General features: G+C 43.5%; 1 protein-coding gene across 7 annotated transcripts in view; it reads left to right on the forward strand.

Moving 5' to 3' along the window:
* The window catches only part of LIMS1 (LIM zinc finger domain containing 1), a 253547-nt gene that overhangs the window by 209354 nt on the left and 26874 nt on the right, over nt 1–17319 (forward strand). For all 7 annotated transcript variants that reach the window (XM_069204474.1, XM_069204476.1, XM_069204475.1 and 4 more), the window contains exons 3-4: nt 16271–16337; nt 16915–17035. In XM_069204474.1, the coding sequence (XP_069060575.1) occupies nt 16271–16337; nt 16915–17035 (188 nt within the window). The remainder of the gene's footprint in view (nt 1–16270; nt 16338–16914; nt 17036–17319) is intronic.

Consider the following 17319-nt stretch of genomic DNA (forward strand, 5'->3'; position numbering starts at 1 on the left):
TAAGAGAGGAGGAAGACTTATGGTAGATAACTGAGCTGTCCTTTCGAATGCCTGGCAAGTGCTGGGAAAGGAATGGGGTTCAAACCATGGTGGCAGTTTTAAACATGCATTGGCAAAGCCAATAGGTCTCACCTATGTGAGAGTTGCTGGCTTTGACTGTGTTTTTTTAGCCAGGTTGTACATCAACGTTGCTGCTGTTCAGCATTGCTAAAAGTTAGTGCCGTGGAGTGGAATGGTGTAGAGTGTTGAGTGTTAAAGAGTGGCGTGGTAGAGTGTTGTAGAGCAGAGTAGAATAAAGTGACATAGGGCCTCATTCTGACCTCCGCCGCCCGCCAAAGTACCGCCGTCAGAATACCGCTGCGCGGTCAAAAGACCGCCGCGGTAATTCTGAGTTTCCCGCTGGGCTGGCGGGCGACCGCCAGAAGGCCGCCCGCCAGCCCAGCGGGAAACCCCCTTTGTGGAAGGGGTGCGACGGGTGCAGTTGCACCCTTCGCGATTTTCAGTGTCTGCTTGGCAGGCACTGAAAATCTTGGTGGGGCCCTGTTAGGGGGCCCCTGCAGTGCGCGACACCAGTTACCGCCAGCCAGGTTCTGGCGGTCAAAACCGCCAGGCTGGCGGTAAGGGGGTCGGAATCCCCATGGTGGCGCTGCCTGCAGCGCCGCCATGGAGGATTCCCCAGGGCAGTGGGAAACCAGCGGGAAACCGGCGGGACACCGCCGGTTTTCCGTTTCTGACCGCGGCGGTACCGCCGCGCTCAGAATGCCCATGGATGCACCGCCAGCCTGTTGGCGGTGCATCTGCGGTCGTTGGCCTGGCGGTAGTCTACCGCCAGGGTCAGAATGACCCCCATAGTGTTCTGAAGTGTCATAGTCAAGTGACGTAGAGTGAAGTCGCATAGAGTGTTGTGGAGTAAAGAGGCATGGAGCGGTGTGGAATGGACTGTCAGAGTGGAGTAGTGTAGAGTGGTGTACAGTATTGTAGGCTGTAGTGTTGTAAAAAGTCATGAAGTAGAATGGATTATTGTGGGTTAGAATGGAGTAGAATTAGTGTTGTGAATAAGATTTTTGCAGAGTGTCATGGACTAGCGTAGAGTGGAGTCGTTCGAGTGGAGTGGTATAGAGTGAGTTGCATAGAGCCGCATAGTCGAGTGGCTTAGAGTGGAGTATAGATAGTGTGTAGCACATTGCCATTACAGCAAACACATTTTTCAGTTGAAAGGACCCTTATGTTTACACAGATATACAGTTTTACTGATAAAAATATACAGCACACAATGTGTGGAAATGGGGATCATCTAGTGTATTGATCCTATTAAAATATTTGTTTCCACACACTTCATAATTACAAAAAGTCCTTAATTTGTGCTTTCCTAACTCTGATGTATTTTGAAATATTAGTAAATTTTATTTACAGGCATTTACATTTTGTTGTATAGGAAAAATAACATCAAATAGCCTTTCACATTCCTGTATCCAGCAATATTGTAAGATAAATCTTCTCACTTTGCAGTCAGGGAAAGAAAAGTAAACACCAACCTCCCGCATAAGAGAGAGCCTAACATTTGACCTCTGTCTCTAGATGCCAGGCAAACATGACAAGATAAAATCAACATTAAAAGGCCTGTTTATTGCTCATTCACTTCTGCACTCCAGCATAGTTATTTTGGAGGTTTTTCAGTACCCACTCCCTTACTTCCAGTGTCTATGGCATGGGTGTGAAACTGAGGTAGAGAATTGTTAGTTATGCTCTTAATAAAGTGCACAGAACAAAAAAAGCACAGATCAAATAAACAAGCTTGTAGACAGAACATTGTTCCTCACAGGTTTTCAAGAGTGATGATCAAAGTGGTAAAGGTTAGTAGAATTGGTGAAGCAGAAAGATAGGGGGCAGGGAACCTTTTCAAAGAAATAAGCACACCTAATGCTTCCTGAAGTAGCTACTAGGGAGATGAATGAAAAAGCATGTTCTCTTGTGGAAGGATACAAGGAGCCAGTCAGAGAGGTGGTAAACCGGCTATGCTTCACGGGAGGAGCAAAGACAGCATAAAACAAATAAAGCCAACAAATAAGAAGCAAGCAAATGTGGGTTACAAACCACAATACCAGTAGTAAGCAATGAGTGGAATGCATTCCCAGGGAAGCTCTCAGAATGTCTCCTATATGTCTTTTGCAACCAGACAGCTGCTCTGCCTGGTAGGCTTCAACCTAAAAAGGGCAATGAGGATAGAGAAGTGACCCATGGGAGCAAATATCTCAAAACAATTGTAGCCTTACTGACTCATTTCTTTTAAAATGTCATTTTTTTAATGACAGTAATGGGTTGGAAACCCCTTGAATTTACCACAACTACTTGACTTTTAAAACGCACAGCAACATGCATCATTGAACTCCTACGTGATTTGTTTTTCACTGTGATTACATCCTTTTGGTTTCATTTCAGGTTTTACAATATTTGATTGATTTATACATCTGCTAGTGTATTTGTATACGATTTCTTTCCTTGTCCATTGTGTCTGCAAAAATATTTACCCCTCAAATATTATTTGTGAATTTGTATTCCTCCTACATTTTTTAGGTCTGGGTCTGGGTTTAGTCAACGTGAGCTGCTGGGATACTTTTTTGCTACAAATTCTTAAACATTCCCATGCAGGAGGCTTCTGGTCTCACCCGATATTATTGGTCTTGCCCCGTATTACTGTTTCACCTTATGCTACTAGTTATTAGGTCTATCATTCTACCTCCTATGGGGTTCTTGCATTGTAATGCCTGAAGCACTATTTTACAAGTAAAGAGTACTCTCCTTCATCACACATACATTTATTTATGTGATATGTGTTGTGTACTTGAGCCCCCTTTTTGCTTGTATGTGTTTTTTAGTGCAGCAGTCAGGCGACAAGCTTCGGGTCAGATGTCACTTTTCACAAACTGTTTTTGTCTACCCGGCCCACCTGCTCCTCATCTTCCATCGCCATTCATTTCGTTCTACTTGACACCACTTCCTCCTTCACGGCCCCTTGCCATTCTAGCTCCCTCGTCTTACCATTGCTCCTCCTTACCTTTCCACGTTGTTACCTCGCTGCCTGCAACAGTGCTAGTACGGGCGCAGCAGTTCACTAAGCTGTTTGGAGCAGATCGCTACTCAGCGTTCCCCTTGCCTCACAGCTACACTCTGCAGTTTTCTCAGCAGGAGGGAGCAACATAGCAGGCCCCCCTTCCGACCTTACAGATAGGCATTTATTTATTTATTTATTTTACTCCACTGGAGATTGGGATTGCCATTGTTGCCACCATCTCAGAATCACCAACACTAACTTTACTACTGCTACCATCACCACCAATACTACCATTAGCACCATCATTACTGCAACCACCATTATCACCGATACTCATGGGTCGGCTTTATTGGCCTAACTAAAGCAAATATAGGAAGCAAATGTTGTTTGCGTGGCTTAGCTCATTAAAGCTTTGCAAATCTACACAGTAAAACGGATCAGCGATTTAAAGGACACACACTAAGTAAAAGACAGTGTTTCTTTCAGTAAACCTACTTCACTGCTGTCTGGTAACTTAGCCCCCCCCCCCCCAGACTGCTGTGCTTTGACCGCCCCTGTTTTTTAGTGCGAGAGTTCAATTAAAATAATTAAATCTACCTAGGTTGACATACCCAATTGACTTCATAGGGTTTTAAACCCTATTTAGAGGGTTTTAAAGCCCCATAAAAATAAACAGCTCAACTTGGGATTTTTCCATGTACCCTTCCTGCTCTGTCACACACTCTAGTGTCCATGTAGCACCGCAAGAGTATTCCCTTCCCCCCCTCTATGATCCCTGTCCCCCCTTCCCTTTCATGATGGGAGGTGCCAATTGGCAAAAGTGATGCTGAACATCAGTTCCCCTCACTGTCAATCTTTTTGCACAATGTGAAGGTCCCTGCATAGGAAGGAGAAAAGAGTAGTTGATACTGATGCACTTCACTTCAGAAATCTCAAAGTAGTGGCACCCAATATCCACGCTCTTGATGTCAAGGTATGAGACTCTATAAATTCCTCACCTTTTCCTCTAGGATAACGACCCGACCCGCCCCTTGGGTAGGGCCAAAGGGTGTTTTATACTGGAGGAAGACCTGCACACAAGTGAGACCCTTCTTGTTCTGTAAGACGGTCCAAGTCTCTAGTTGAGTGACAGAAAATGCGTTTTACTACGTTCACAAGAGAACGACAGTCTTCCAGTGCCTATGCATTCTGTGACAAGTAACTTAGAACTGTATCTATTGCTGCATCGGAAGGTATGTGCATTAATTAATTAATATTGCAATGAAGACTGCTCAGTCTTAACTGTTTGCAACTTTGGAGTCTTCAAATGTATTGTCCTGTGGAGCCTGGCAGGAGAGATGCACTGCACAAACAATCAGATTCGCCCTTAAAGCCTTTGATCACCCTGGTTTGCATGTTCTTTTCTGGCAGTTTGTTTCCAGACTCAATGGTTGGTCAGAATTTAAAGAGCATCTTGTAATAGACCTAGAATGTTTTCTCGGTTTACAACATGAGACCTGTGAATCAGTGGAGAGTCCTTATCGTCCGGTACTTTTACTGTCCATTTCCATTGTACGACCGCACCTGCACTCACCTGAGAAGCTGCTATGGTCCTTTGTCCTAAGGTGCAAAGCGTGTTTGAAGGGCTCGATGCGTTAGCCAAGGACAGGCAGCATCTTGACGTCCTCAGCCTTCAAACGGGCTCTTCTGGCTGGGATGAGGGTGTCCTGTTTCTTTTACTGTAAGAAAGTATTCTGTTTTATTTTATCTACTCGAATAAACAAAAATGGCTTTGCTTTGATTTACTCGAAGTATGAATTGATGTTTGCAGGACAGACTTCAATACAAATTCAAGAAAACTTCCCTATTGTCATGAAACGGGCACCATCCACCCACCCCACATGTTGTATGTATCCCTTGTATAGAGAAGTTATATATCTTAATCAAATTATTGAGTTAAAGTAATGATTATATTGGTAATAGAACGAAAAAATAAACGAGAGGACAACTCTGGTGCCTGATTTAAATGCTAAAATTCTGTTTCATCTGCCACTTAAGTACACTTAAATTAGACACCCACATCTTAACCGCAAAGCAGATGCAAGACGGTAGACGTGATGCTCATACAACTCTTTTTATTAAGGAAAAACGGGCAAAAGAAATGTCAGAGTGCCTGCTCCTCAGAAACCCTACTCTTGGCCTTAGCTAATTCCTACCAACCAAAACGTGATCGAAGTCCACGTGCCACTCCAAAAATGTAGTAAATAATGTGGCACAGTTTTTAACCAATAAAGCTGCCAAAATGAAGGAGGTCTCAGCTGTAACAAATTCTGCCCCTACGAACATATAAACACTATCTTGGCGGTGGATTAACACTTCACTGAACGACCCTGTGTGGAATGCTTTCTAAACGTCCATTCTTATATTTTTTGGCTGTTCTATTTGTTACTTTACACATAATTGGGTACATGTTTTGCCAACATTTAGGCCCATATAAGCTGAAAGTTTTCTTTCTAAAATCGGAAATTTGTGTTGTCACCCAGCATGAACGATTTGTAAACTACGCATGCTTTCCTCCAATCCATTGATGCTTGAGACCAGGGATTGCAGAAGTCAGTAACCCCCCATGTGTGGAATGAACGTCAACACACATTCGATGAGGAGTCTGCTGCTGTGCTACTGTCACAAGTTGTCTGCATCGTTTGACCAACCTGATCAGGCTATCCTCCGGATGGGACAGAAACAGGACTTGTTCCTGCTCCTCAAACAGTTGTTTCGCAGCTTTTGTTTATAGTACTCCCAGTCGGGCAGTGTTTGTTTTCCAATAATTTGCTCTTGGGTTCCCCTAAATTACTCCGCTTGGCCCAGTTCTTTGCCAAGTTCTCAACATATTCAATGTAAGTACATTTTTACTCATTTCAACAACTCCACACATGGATATCCAATAAAGCAGACTCCTTTGCAAACCTAATGCATTGGCTGACCAACTTAAGGAACTGGATAGCAGACACTTTCTTAGCTTCTGAAATAATAGATATGATGTGAAAAACCTTGTAGATCCTTCAATAATAATAGGTGGTATTCGTTATTTCTGACCCAGAGGTAAAATATTCCTAACATTACCATCAATGTGAACTTAAAGTTAACACATCCAGTCTTGGTTGTGTGAAGGTTGCAAGAGTCGCCCAGTGCTCGCATAGAGAACAGCAACAGACTTTGTCTTGGGTCTTAACTTCTAATGTGGCTCTAGGTTGCCCATGTTGTGAATGTTGGCTGTGAAGAGGGAATTCTAATTATGACACAGCGGATCTTGAATTGTGTTCAGAAAGGCTGTAAAATAATATTCAGAATGACGTGGCTAACAGTTGTGTTGCTTCTTCCAATAAGAGATGTCTGTTGACCATGGGCCAAACTCTTGACTAATCTGATCATCCTATCTAAACTTTGCAGTCATCCCCCAATGTACTGTTGCCTTTCAGAATGAACACCTATTTAATTATTTATTTATTTCCATACATTTCTAAAGTGGTTCAGTGTACCCAGTGGTTACCTGTGAGCCCTGAACAGCATTGAACGGAAAATTTAGAAGTGAGCATACGGGTGATCAGGGGCCAGCGGAATGCTAGAGATTTGTATCCATTATTTTTCTGCTAATACCCTTAAGAATGAGATTAGGTGAATGCTAACCTGTTTAATTCAGGTTTGATGGGTTTTCTGAACTGTAGTCGATGATTGGATTCATCCCCCAGAAGGTGACGAGCATTTCAAAGTTTGGGACCTTCAATATCCAGGAATAATCCATCCACTAATATGGCTTGGCCATTTTAACCACTTTGGTTGGTTGAATCTGGTTGAAAAAAACAGATTATTGAAAAATCTCTGGTTGGACTATAATGTCAGACCTGTCAACTCAGACTGTGCCACCGCCTGTCACACAATTGTGGCTCCATTTACGCAGTCACCTGACGAGGAGTCAAAATCACATTGTAACAGGGAAAACATGCTGAAAACCACTGCACACAGTGGCTTTCTTGCTCGTCTTTGGCAGCTCTGAGTGCTGATGTCTATTTAGTAGTGTAAAAACACCCCAAGACATCGGCGAGCGTTAGTTTTTTTTTGTTTTTTTTTTTGGATGAGGTGGGGGGTCTTGTTGACGGGCAGAGTGCCTCTTTGGTAGCTCTTCGTATGAGGCCTCGCCCCCTCACATTGTGAAATAAATTTTTTAGTTGGCAGGTCTGTAAGGTGCAGCCATTTTTTGTGGGTTAAGATAGACCTTTGTACAGCAGCTCCTGTTGCAAGTGGAGTGACTTACTATTACACCTGTTTTTTCAAGCAATATACTCTGCTGACAGGCACAACCAAAATCAAATCGCATGCCTGGTGGGTATCTTTAAATCTTGTGCTGGTCCTTATTTACAGAACAACAAGTAGTTGTGTGTCTGCTCACTTACCAAAAAGAAAATCTTGCTACCCTCTAATTGGGTCTACCTAATTTTACTGAATTCCCAAAATGAAAAACTCCAGCCTGATAAAACCAGACTGGTGATGATCCATTTTGGTGCACTAATAATTTAGAAAGTGTGAAAAAACGATGATTTAAAAAAACAGGCCTCAATAGTCCTTTTTACATCACAGCCTACCAGACAGCACAGTTGTCTGTTTTGCTCAAGACATCTTTAGGAGTTGCAGAAAGTTGACTTGGGAATACATTCTGCCCATTGCTTGTCATTGACTTTGTAGTTTGTAACTCAAGTTTTCTTGTTTTCCATCTGCTAGTTAGGCCTCCATGTTCACTTTGACCCTCCTATTGCTCAAACCTTATTTACCAGTATCCTTCTGAGAGCTGTCTTTCTGTAAGCAGGCCTATAAATCTTGTTCTTATCTTGTCACGTTTGCTTTGCATTCAGAGACGGGTCAAATGTCAAGCTATGTCTGCCAGAAAGCAGGTACCTGCTTTGCTTTTGGCTGTCCTAAAAGTGAGAGCATTTATAGTATAGAGGAATTCTGATAACTTTCCTCATGGAGACCACTGGTGCCCCTTCTGTGCTTCATTTATGAGGCTGTAACATAGCCCTTAAATAGCTCATTATGTAAAATGAGTGTTGGACCTGGCCCTTTTTGCAGGGTTATTCCCAAACTTGTTGCCGCCTTCCACCTATTTTTTTCTGACGTGTGTTTTATTTTGGTTTTAGGACTTTGGGCACTTTAAAGTGCTTAAGTGCCTATGTTCTCTGTCTAAATTGTATTGGTGATTGGGTTCTCCATGATTGGCACATTTGATTTACTAGTAAGTACCTAGTATAGTGCAAAAGGTGTCCCCAGGGCCTGTAAATCAAGTGCTATTAGTGGGCCTGTAGCACTGATTGTGCCGCCCGTATGAGTAGCCCTGTAAACATGTCTCAGGCCTGCCATTGCTGTGCCTGTATGCACAGTTTTTAACTGCCATGTCGAACTGGCAAGTGCACCCACTTACCAGGCCCAAACCTTCCCTTTATTAGCTGTAAGTCACCCCCAAGGTAGATCCAAGGCAACCCCATGGCTAGGGTGTTGTGTTTTTAAAAGGTAGAACATGTACTAGGTTGTTTTACATTTCGTGATAGTGAACTACTGCTAAATTCGTTTTTCACTATTACAAGACCTCTCTCTCCCATAGGGTAATATATGGATTGCCTTGGAATATCTTTTAAGTGTAATTTCACATTGGAAGCAGATAGAGATATAGAGTTTGTGGTCTCTGAACTCACAATTTAAAAATACATCTTTTGGTGAAGTTGGTTTTCGAATTGTGAGTTCGATAATGCCACTTTTTCAAAGTGGGCATTTTTTGCTTAACCATTCTGTGCCTCTGCCTGTCTGCTGAATACACGTCTGGGTCAGGATGATAGTTTGGCTGTTGTGCATTCACTCTAGATAGTCGCACAAAGGGAGCTGATCTGTGTCCTACATATCCTGATGGTCCATCACCAGGCTGATGGGTCTTCCTGAGCTATAGTGGTGGGAGGAGCTGACACTTGCACCAGAATATCACTGTGCCTGCCCTTACACAAAGCAGTCTCCGACCCTCTGGAGTTTGTCTGGGGCCAGGGCAGGGATAGGCAGGGCCTTGTGCATTACGAAGACTTCACTTTGAAATTTGCCTACTTCAAAGACAGAAATGGATATAAATACTGAACCTCTGATACCATTGAGTTAAAACACTTCTGGACTGAGGGCATTTTGCCAGGAATAAGAGCTGGATGCTGTAGGAGGGAGTGCCACTCTGACTCTTGCTTTGTTGTGCTGGTCTGTTGCTTGCCGCTTCTGTCCTGGGAGTGAAAGGGCAGGACTTTGCTTTCTACATCCTGCTTTCCAAGGTTCTACAAGGGCTTGAACTGAGCTTGTCTCCTGTTAAGACGTCTCATGGATGTAAACGACTTCACCTGCCAGTGCCTGGTCTTTCTTGCTGAGAGCATTGACTTGCCAAGCAGTGCCACATCCAGTTCGTGGGCCCTTGAAAGTGAGCTCTGGAGCAACCAAAAAGAAACCAAGCACTTCTACTGCATAGCGACTTCGATACTGGCGCCGCGGTCCACCTGCACCAGAGCTATGGTCCCCACTGAGTGCAACAACTATGACCGATGCTGCAGGCCCGATGCTGCTGCAGTGCCTCCGAAGTCCCACCACATCGTGAGTCCAGAATGGCATATTGTAAGGAACAGACGCCTCACTGCCAATGCTGCATCACCTTCCCTGCAACCGTAAAGAGCCGAAGGCTCACCTCGCCTTCCTAGCAGTAAGGAACCAATGCCTAACTTCGCTTGTGGCGGTAAGGAACTGATGCCTCACCGGCTGCAGGGATGCCTCACCTTCCTGACTCAGTGCTACGTCTTTGTTTCCTCATTGTTTTCCAAGGTACTGTACCAGGGTGCGCTTGACTCCGTGACAGGCCCACAGTCCTACAGTGGTGTAGGACTGTTGGAAACGACTCTGTCTAGAAAACGTGACAGCCCCAGTTGGAGCTATTGTGTTTCTAAGCACCACACTAAGATTTTATTTTTGAAAATTCGTATCTTTGGTTGTGTATGTTGAATATTTGTCATTTTGGTCTTGTTTTACTCAGATAAATATTGCTAATTCTTCTAAACTGGTATGGAGTACTTTTGTGGGGTTTTCACTGTGTCAGTGTGTGTGTGTGTGTGTGTTTGTGTGTGTGTTTGTACAGATACTTTACACAATGCTTCTGAGAGAAGCCTGACAGCTTAAGCCAAGCTACCAGGAGGGGGCAGAGCAGGAGTTATCTTATCTGTCTCCCTTACCCTGACTAGAGTGAGAGTCCCCACTTAGGGTGCAAACTACTGCCAACTAGAGACTCAATTTCTAATTTAGGATGACAGATTTTTATTTAGGCTCTGAGAGATGAGTCACTTGCCCAGAATCGCACAATGTTGTGGTGCTGCCATGCCTACTTGTTGGTGGATCCTCCCATCGTCACTGCTTGTTCCCTTGTCACTTCTGCATCGTTGGTTGCTCATTGCTTTTGCTTTAAGTTTAAGGACTCGAAACTCTCATTTTACTTTCACAAACACTAATCTGGTATGTTGATTGCAATGGATTAAATTAATATTTCAAGACCTGTTTCTGTTGTATGAACTGATGCTGTATGTTGCAGCTCGTAATGCCATCGGTTTGTTTCAGCGGGTAGATCGCTGTTGCAGCCGGTATGTTCAGTCCATCTCCCATCTCTCAGGGCTACTGGCTTGCATCCCTGTTTCACTCATAAGAAACTCCTTGTGCGACATCCCACTAGCAGTGTCTGCTGAACGTGTCTCTGCAGCCAATGGAGGATCAGCTGAAAGGCAAGGCAGATTTACCTGAGACCTGTACTTTAAATCATGGCAGCGAAACATATTCCTTTACTGCACGCAGCGCTTACTTATCCGATTCTTGTATTCTCTTCAAGTGCGGCGTACTCCTCCCGCGACGGTGCAAAGGACTACCCGGCCCATTCAGTTCTTACCTGCTGTAATATTCATATCACAGTTTATAGCACACACCACCCACTGAGGCCTCCATACAGTCTTAAAGTAAATTGACTACATACTTGTGGCAAGCGTCTTAATCTGCTGTTCTATCCCTTGTGATACTGTAGCACAAGGAGATGTTAGTCCACCATAGCTCCCAAACCTCACAGCGGTGCAAGCCCTCCTTGATTGACATGGGATTTTTAAGAGCTGTGTGGCCTTCTGTAAATGTAGATTTTAAAAAAAAGTGTGGATTAAGATGCGAAGCTGGCAAGCCCGGTAATTTTTTCTACATAACTACCATAGTACATAGCTACCCATCTTAGTTCAGCTAATTGCTGTAGCATTCCATGTGCTGATTGGGGAACGGTGTCTCTCCAGCCCCTCAGACAGGTGAAGATCCAGAGCGTTTATCCTCTTCCTTCCTTGTTGTCTTGCACTTCCTGGCTCAAATGTGATAATATTGTGATCTGCTTTTGTTTGATTTAAATGCAGATGGTTTTGTCGAAGTTCCAAAGGCATGCGTTATAAGGACACAATGGTTATTATAAAAAATTATTGGAATCTGAATTTTAGAAACAAAAGCACGGACAAGGGTTACCCCACTGGCTGAGTCAGAAGCAGAAAAATTAAACCATAGTTTTCTATCGTTTTATTTTTCTGCTTCTGGCACAGCAGTGCCAGGAGGAGTGGGGTTGGGCCACGGGAGGTGGGAGAGGGAGCAGGGGAGAGTGCACGAAGTGCGCACGTGTGTTTGGCCGGCCATCTGAGGCCGACCGAACACACATGCACACTTAAGTTTCTCCAGCTCGACTGTATACACAGCTGGGCTGGAGAAACAGCACAGACCGCAGGCTTGTATCTGAGCAGTAGTGACTGCCGCTCAGACCAATCCTGATGCTGCTTACATGCTATATTTAGCATGTAAGCAGCACCAGGATTGCTTGGGAGCCTATGCTGTTGTCCCAGTGAATGCTGGGACACCACATTGACGATTGGGGAGCGACGAAGAGGCTGCGGTGTCCCTGAAGGTAAGTTTAATTTATTTTTTTTCTTTTCTTTTCTTTCCTCTTTTCTGCCCAACAACCCATAACTCCTCCCCCCAACTCCTCCCCTTCTGATTTGCTTCCGCTGCTGATCAATAACAGATATTGCAAATATTTTATATGGCATTTTTGGTTGTATGATCCTAGATCCTAAATACAAATTGTTACATTTCTGAATGTTACTGATCTTCTACGTTGTAATATTTTTTTTAAAAAAAATCAAATTATGTACATATTTATAACAGGCATTGGCAAAGCCAATAGGTTTTGTCTGTTCGAAAGCTATTGACTATCTTTTGGATACGTTGTACAGAAGCGTTGCTGTTGAGCATGTCTAAAACTAAATGTAAGAAAAAAAGCACTAGCTGTGCCATTGCCACGCTGCTGTACCACATGGTTACTGTACCAAACTCAACAGCTTTCGCCTAGGCAAGACCTATTTGCTTTGCCATTGCTTGTTCTATATCTAATACGACCTGGAAAGATAACAGCTGAAGAGGGTGGCGAGGAGATCTAAAGGTAACTGCTGAAAGTGGTTGTGAAACAGCAAGGTATTAGGAAATTGGGGAAGAGGAGGCGAGACAATGGCTTATACCCGGGAGGTTGGGAAGAAGCATAGAGGAGTGAGTAAGAGGAGAGGGATGCTCGGATGGGGGGGAACAACCCGATAAAGAGGAAAAAAGGAGAAGAGAATGTGAAAGGCGATGGCAAAGCCCCCTAAAAGTATTATGATGGAGGAAGATGGAACAAAAGAGGCGGGGAGAGAAAGAGCAGTAGAAACAGGGTAAACAAACAATCCGGACAAACATCATCTTTGCCCTGAAAGACATTCACCATGTTGGTTTCGTCAACCTGGTCAGTGTCCTTCAAGAGGAAAAATGTGTTCTCAATTTCATGAAAATGGGTCATCAGAGCTGGTTTATGAATTGTAGTTTTTACCGGATTCACGTTCAACCCTTCCATTTATATTATTATTACTGTACGGTTCCTTACTTTCCGCCTCCTGCAGTAATGCAACTCTTTCCACGGGTCTTCGTGGTACTGACCGCCTGTTACTGAAAGCTGTAGACTGGGATTTTATCTTCTGAAAGTTGCATTAACGGTGCCGACCCCAGTGAAGCACCACGTTATGTTTTGATGGCATATTATGCATAAATACCTCTGCACTGGCAGGTAAGCATTGAACACTGAAAACGCTGCTCATCTGGCAAGCAGGCTGATCCAGCTCAACACAAACAAGCATTGGTAAAGCCAGTAGCTCTTGTCTTTAGAATGCGAGTACCAAGCTACTGCCTTTGCCAATGCTTATTTGCAAAGCATTATCAAAAAGAAAAAAAAGAGTGCGTTGTATATTTATGTATACGTACTCTTCATTATCTGAAGAAACATTGTTTCCACTTCACCATCGCATATGCTCCCTCTGTTACTTCACACCACAGGACAAATAGAAAGGTACGTTTCAGGATCCACCTCGAAAAAGGCTGGGAAACCTACTGTGATGTATGTGAACCAGGCAGCTCCGGCCGCCCCATACTGCACAAAGTGGGAATGAAGCATTGCTAAAGTCCTGTGTTCCCCAGAGGGATTTTGTGGGTTCTCCATAAACAGTTGTATTTTTATAGGACCACGCAAGCTGTTTTACAACACACAGATCTGAATAAGGACCCCAGCAGTATACAGGTATACTTCAGGAACAGTAGCCAGAATTGTGTGCGCATATTTCGGCATAAAGACTGCAGTTGAACTATAAAAACACATCACAATACCACAGCTACACAATGAATATACCTATTATAATAAAACAAGACAATAGAAACGCCAAACACCAACATAACATAACAAACCAAAACAAAATTACTATACATCACAATGTAACACAATATAGCCCAATGATTCAACACACTTAACAATCACAGGTTCTTGCCCAAACATTTCAGTTACAACAAAAAACGGTTGGGCAGAGAAGTGAGTTTTTTAAACTCGCCTCTTTTTCTAACCTTGTTCTTTAATGATAGAGTAGAGTGTCTTGTAGTGTTGTAATAACAGGTGTTACTAATATCCGAGTCAGTGGTACACTGTTCTTTTTAACCACAGACATTTGAAAGGTTGAATCTTATTTTACTGGTGATCAGATTTTTAGTCCATGCGTTAAAAAGGAAATCTCCCAGAGACCGCACACGCTCTATTGCCAGACCTGTTGTTAGCTTACAATGGGTTTAGAGACCACCCTTTCCTTACCATTGTTTTTGTTCATTGTTAGTCTCATTTGCTGGCTACCTATTCATCAGCTGAGTGGCATTTCCATCCTCCTTTTATGTTTGTCCCTTCGCTGGAGCATCAACACATTACTGTAGCCTTCCTTTGCTTGCTTTTTAGATGCTACTTTTTACTTTTTATGAAGCATTCTTCAGGAGTGTGTGTGTTTTGCAACTGTCTCCCTTGTGATTCTCTCTCCCCCTACTGCACTCAGTATTCACCTCTCTCTCGCCATTGTGCTTTTTGCCCACTCCCAGCGTTGTCTTCGCACGCATGTTTTCACCCCACCAGTTCATGTTGCTGTCTTCCACCCATTAGATCCTCCCACTCGGCCCTTGTTTTGCTTCACCTTTCCCCTGTCTTGCATTCTGCTTCTGCTTCCCAAATTGTGCCGCCCTTTTAGCTTCCACCTCTTGGCCCCATGCTGCTTCTTGATTCCGCTGCCCCCCTTTCCCCCAGTGTTGCTCCCACTCCAGCTTCCTTCCCCCACCCCGTTTCCTTCTCCCCACCTACTTTAGAAAAACATGTTTTTTCATGGGTTCTTTTTCCTTTGTAGTTACTAATCCAACTTGGAACTAATAAGAAAAAAAAGATGCCACGTCAAAAGCTTTTAAAAAAAAAAAACAAATAAAAAAAAACGTTTACCCATGCATCACAGCGTCTGGGGTGCATTGCATTGCTGAATGGCTAAAACCATTGACAAAGCCACTGCTTGTGAAGTTTTGACACTATTGGTGCTTTCGCCATTCACAGTGAACCTATCATATTTTGTACTTATTTTAAGGAACTTAAGCTCAGCCTCCTTCAGCCACTAGCTTCTTTTGCTCTGGAACCCTTAGTCATTGGTTTGAGACATTGTCAATCACATTTTGCCTCAACACACGGGACTTATTTAGTCTCCCCGTTGTTCTGTTGGCTCTTTGTTGTGCCTTTCTGCATCCGTTGCAATGTATGAGTGATTATTTTACATATGAAACCAGTCGACCAATGGCCCAGTAATTCAGGGCACGCACTGGCAAACACATCCAAAAATGGGTGCTACAGAAAAAAAGGTATATTTTCTGTAATAATCATTTTTCACATCTCTATCTGCTTTATAGTAAACTAGGTCAGATGTGCATGTCCGATCTGTAAACCAGACCAATTCACTTTGCTATGCTTGTTGAAGTGTCTTAAAGCTGCAAGAAGGCTCCAATTGTCCAAATTGAGCCGTATGTGGACGAGCTGTTTTACTTCTCTTTAATCCTGACATTTCGAATTTCATTGCACTATCACATCTCTGATAAAAGCTTGACACCACCTCCTTGTGGCCTAGTACATAAGTCCACCTAAAGCCTGTCCTCAGGAACCACCTTCTTGAGAAATGATTGACAGGGACGGAGCAAGATCCCTTGGTCTGCATGGAAACTGTGTGTCCCTCCACCAGCTGGAAGGTGCATTCCAGGTGAGAGAACAGAGTTGATACCCCCCTTAAGGTGGGAAAGGGGTGACAGAGTAGCCATTGTGGCACTTACAAGGGCATCGCATTTTCCCTGAGTCATAGTTGTGCAACAGCAGCTTCGACAAATCTAAGGAGTGTGAAGAGAAAACATGGTGTCGATAACCCAGGCCCGCTGGCCGCTGCGGAGACATTGCACTGAAAGAGAGCAAACGCTGCAGTGCTTTTCTGTTAATGATGTAATGCCCAATTAACCTAAAGGGCCGCATTCCCCTATAGATGTATGTAGGAGGAATCCTCCCTACCAATTATAGCTCCTAGTACCGCTTCTTAATAGTTTGAGCATTCAGTTATTTTAACTGTTTACAACATGTGTATGTCGGTGTTACAACTTTGATGTAATTCATTTTTCTGTGAAATCACGTGGCTTTAAACTGTAGTGTCGCATTTACGTATCTGTGGAGCCTGATTTTGATGTTTGTCTTATCCTTTATTTCAGTTTGAGGGCAGGAAGTACTGCGAACATGATTTCCAGATGCTGTTTGCACCCTGCTGCCATCAATGTGGTAAGTTCAGCACTACCATAATACTGCAATGCATGTCTCTTCGCATTGCTGAGAGCGGCCGCCGAACATGGTAAATGGTTAGAGAGGTCGAGGACCCAAACCTGAGGATATAATGGCCAACTGTTAATCGTTCTGCCCAGAACAATCACCATGGTATATGTAAATGAGCCTAACACTGAAAACTAACATCCCGCCTGAGAAAATAGATCCGCTATGCGTTGTCCCACTGACCCCTAACAGAACGACTTGTCTCTTCTTTCTGCAAATACAGAATTGAAATCTTTTGAATTTTACCTACTTTCCCTCATAGACTAGGGACGTGATGTAGAGATTAAGGTTTTAAGGCAAGGGCATCCGTTTTATCATTTGAGGCCAACAGCCCGTCTATAATAGGAGAAGGAACTGGTGAGCCTTGTGACTACAGCCACGATCCACACTTGGCTTCAGATCCAAGGGCATTGTACTGCTTTCACAGGGAGTGTGCATGGGGCAATGTGCTAGAGACTCTCTTCACTGGACATGGTGCTTTGGGATGCAGAATAGCTGTTTTTCTTGCTGATGCCTCTTATTCTTACAGGGGAATTCATCATTGGTCGTGTCATTAAGGCAATGAACAATAGCTGGCATCCAGAATGTTTCCGCTGTGATCTCTGCAATCAGGTGCTGGCCGACATAGGATTTGTGAAAAATGCTGGCAGGTGAGGCCATTCGCTTCATGTGATGTTTGCAAGTGAATCCAAATGGTGGGTGTCATGTGAGTAAGTTTTTTTTAAGTTCTGTATGAAAGCCCACTCAATTCCAGAGTGATGGTGCTCACTAAATCATCTAGCCATGAACATTCAAGCTGAGGCTTTACGAATATATAACTCAAATAGCAATTCTCTGGCAATCTTCTAATCCTTAAAATGCCTCTGGTGGAGTTTGAAACAAAAGTAAAAAAAAAAAAAAAAATGTTTGAACATTCCCATCCTCTTCAGTTAGA

The sequence above is a fragment of the Pleurodeles waltl genome, chromosome 8, assembly GCF_031143425.1.
Source record: "Pleurodeles waltl isolate 20211129_DDA chromosome 8, aPleWal1.hap1.20221129, whole genome shotgun sequence".
NCBI classification, from domain to species: domain Eukaryota; kingdom Metazoa; phylum Chordata; class Amphibia; order Caudata; family Salamandridae; genus Pleurodeles; species Pleurodeles waltl.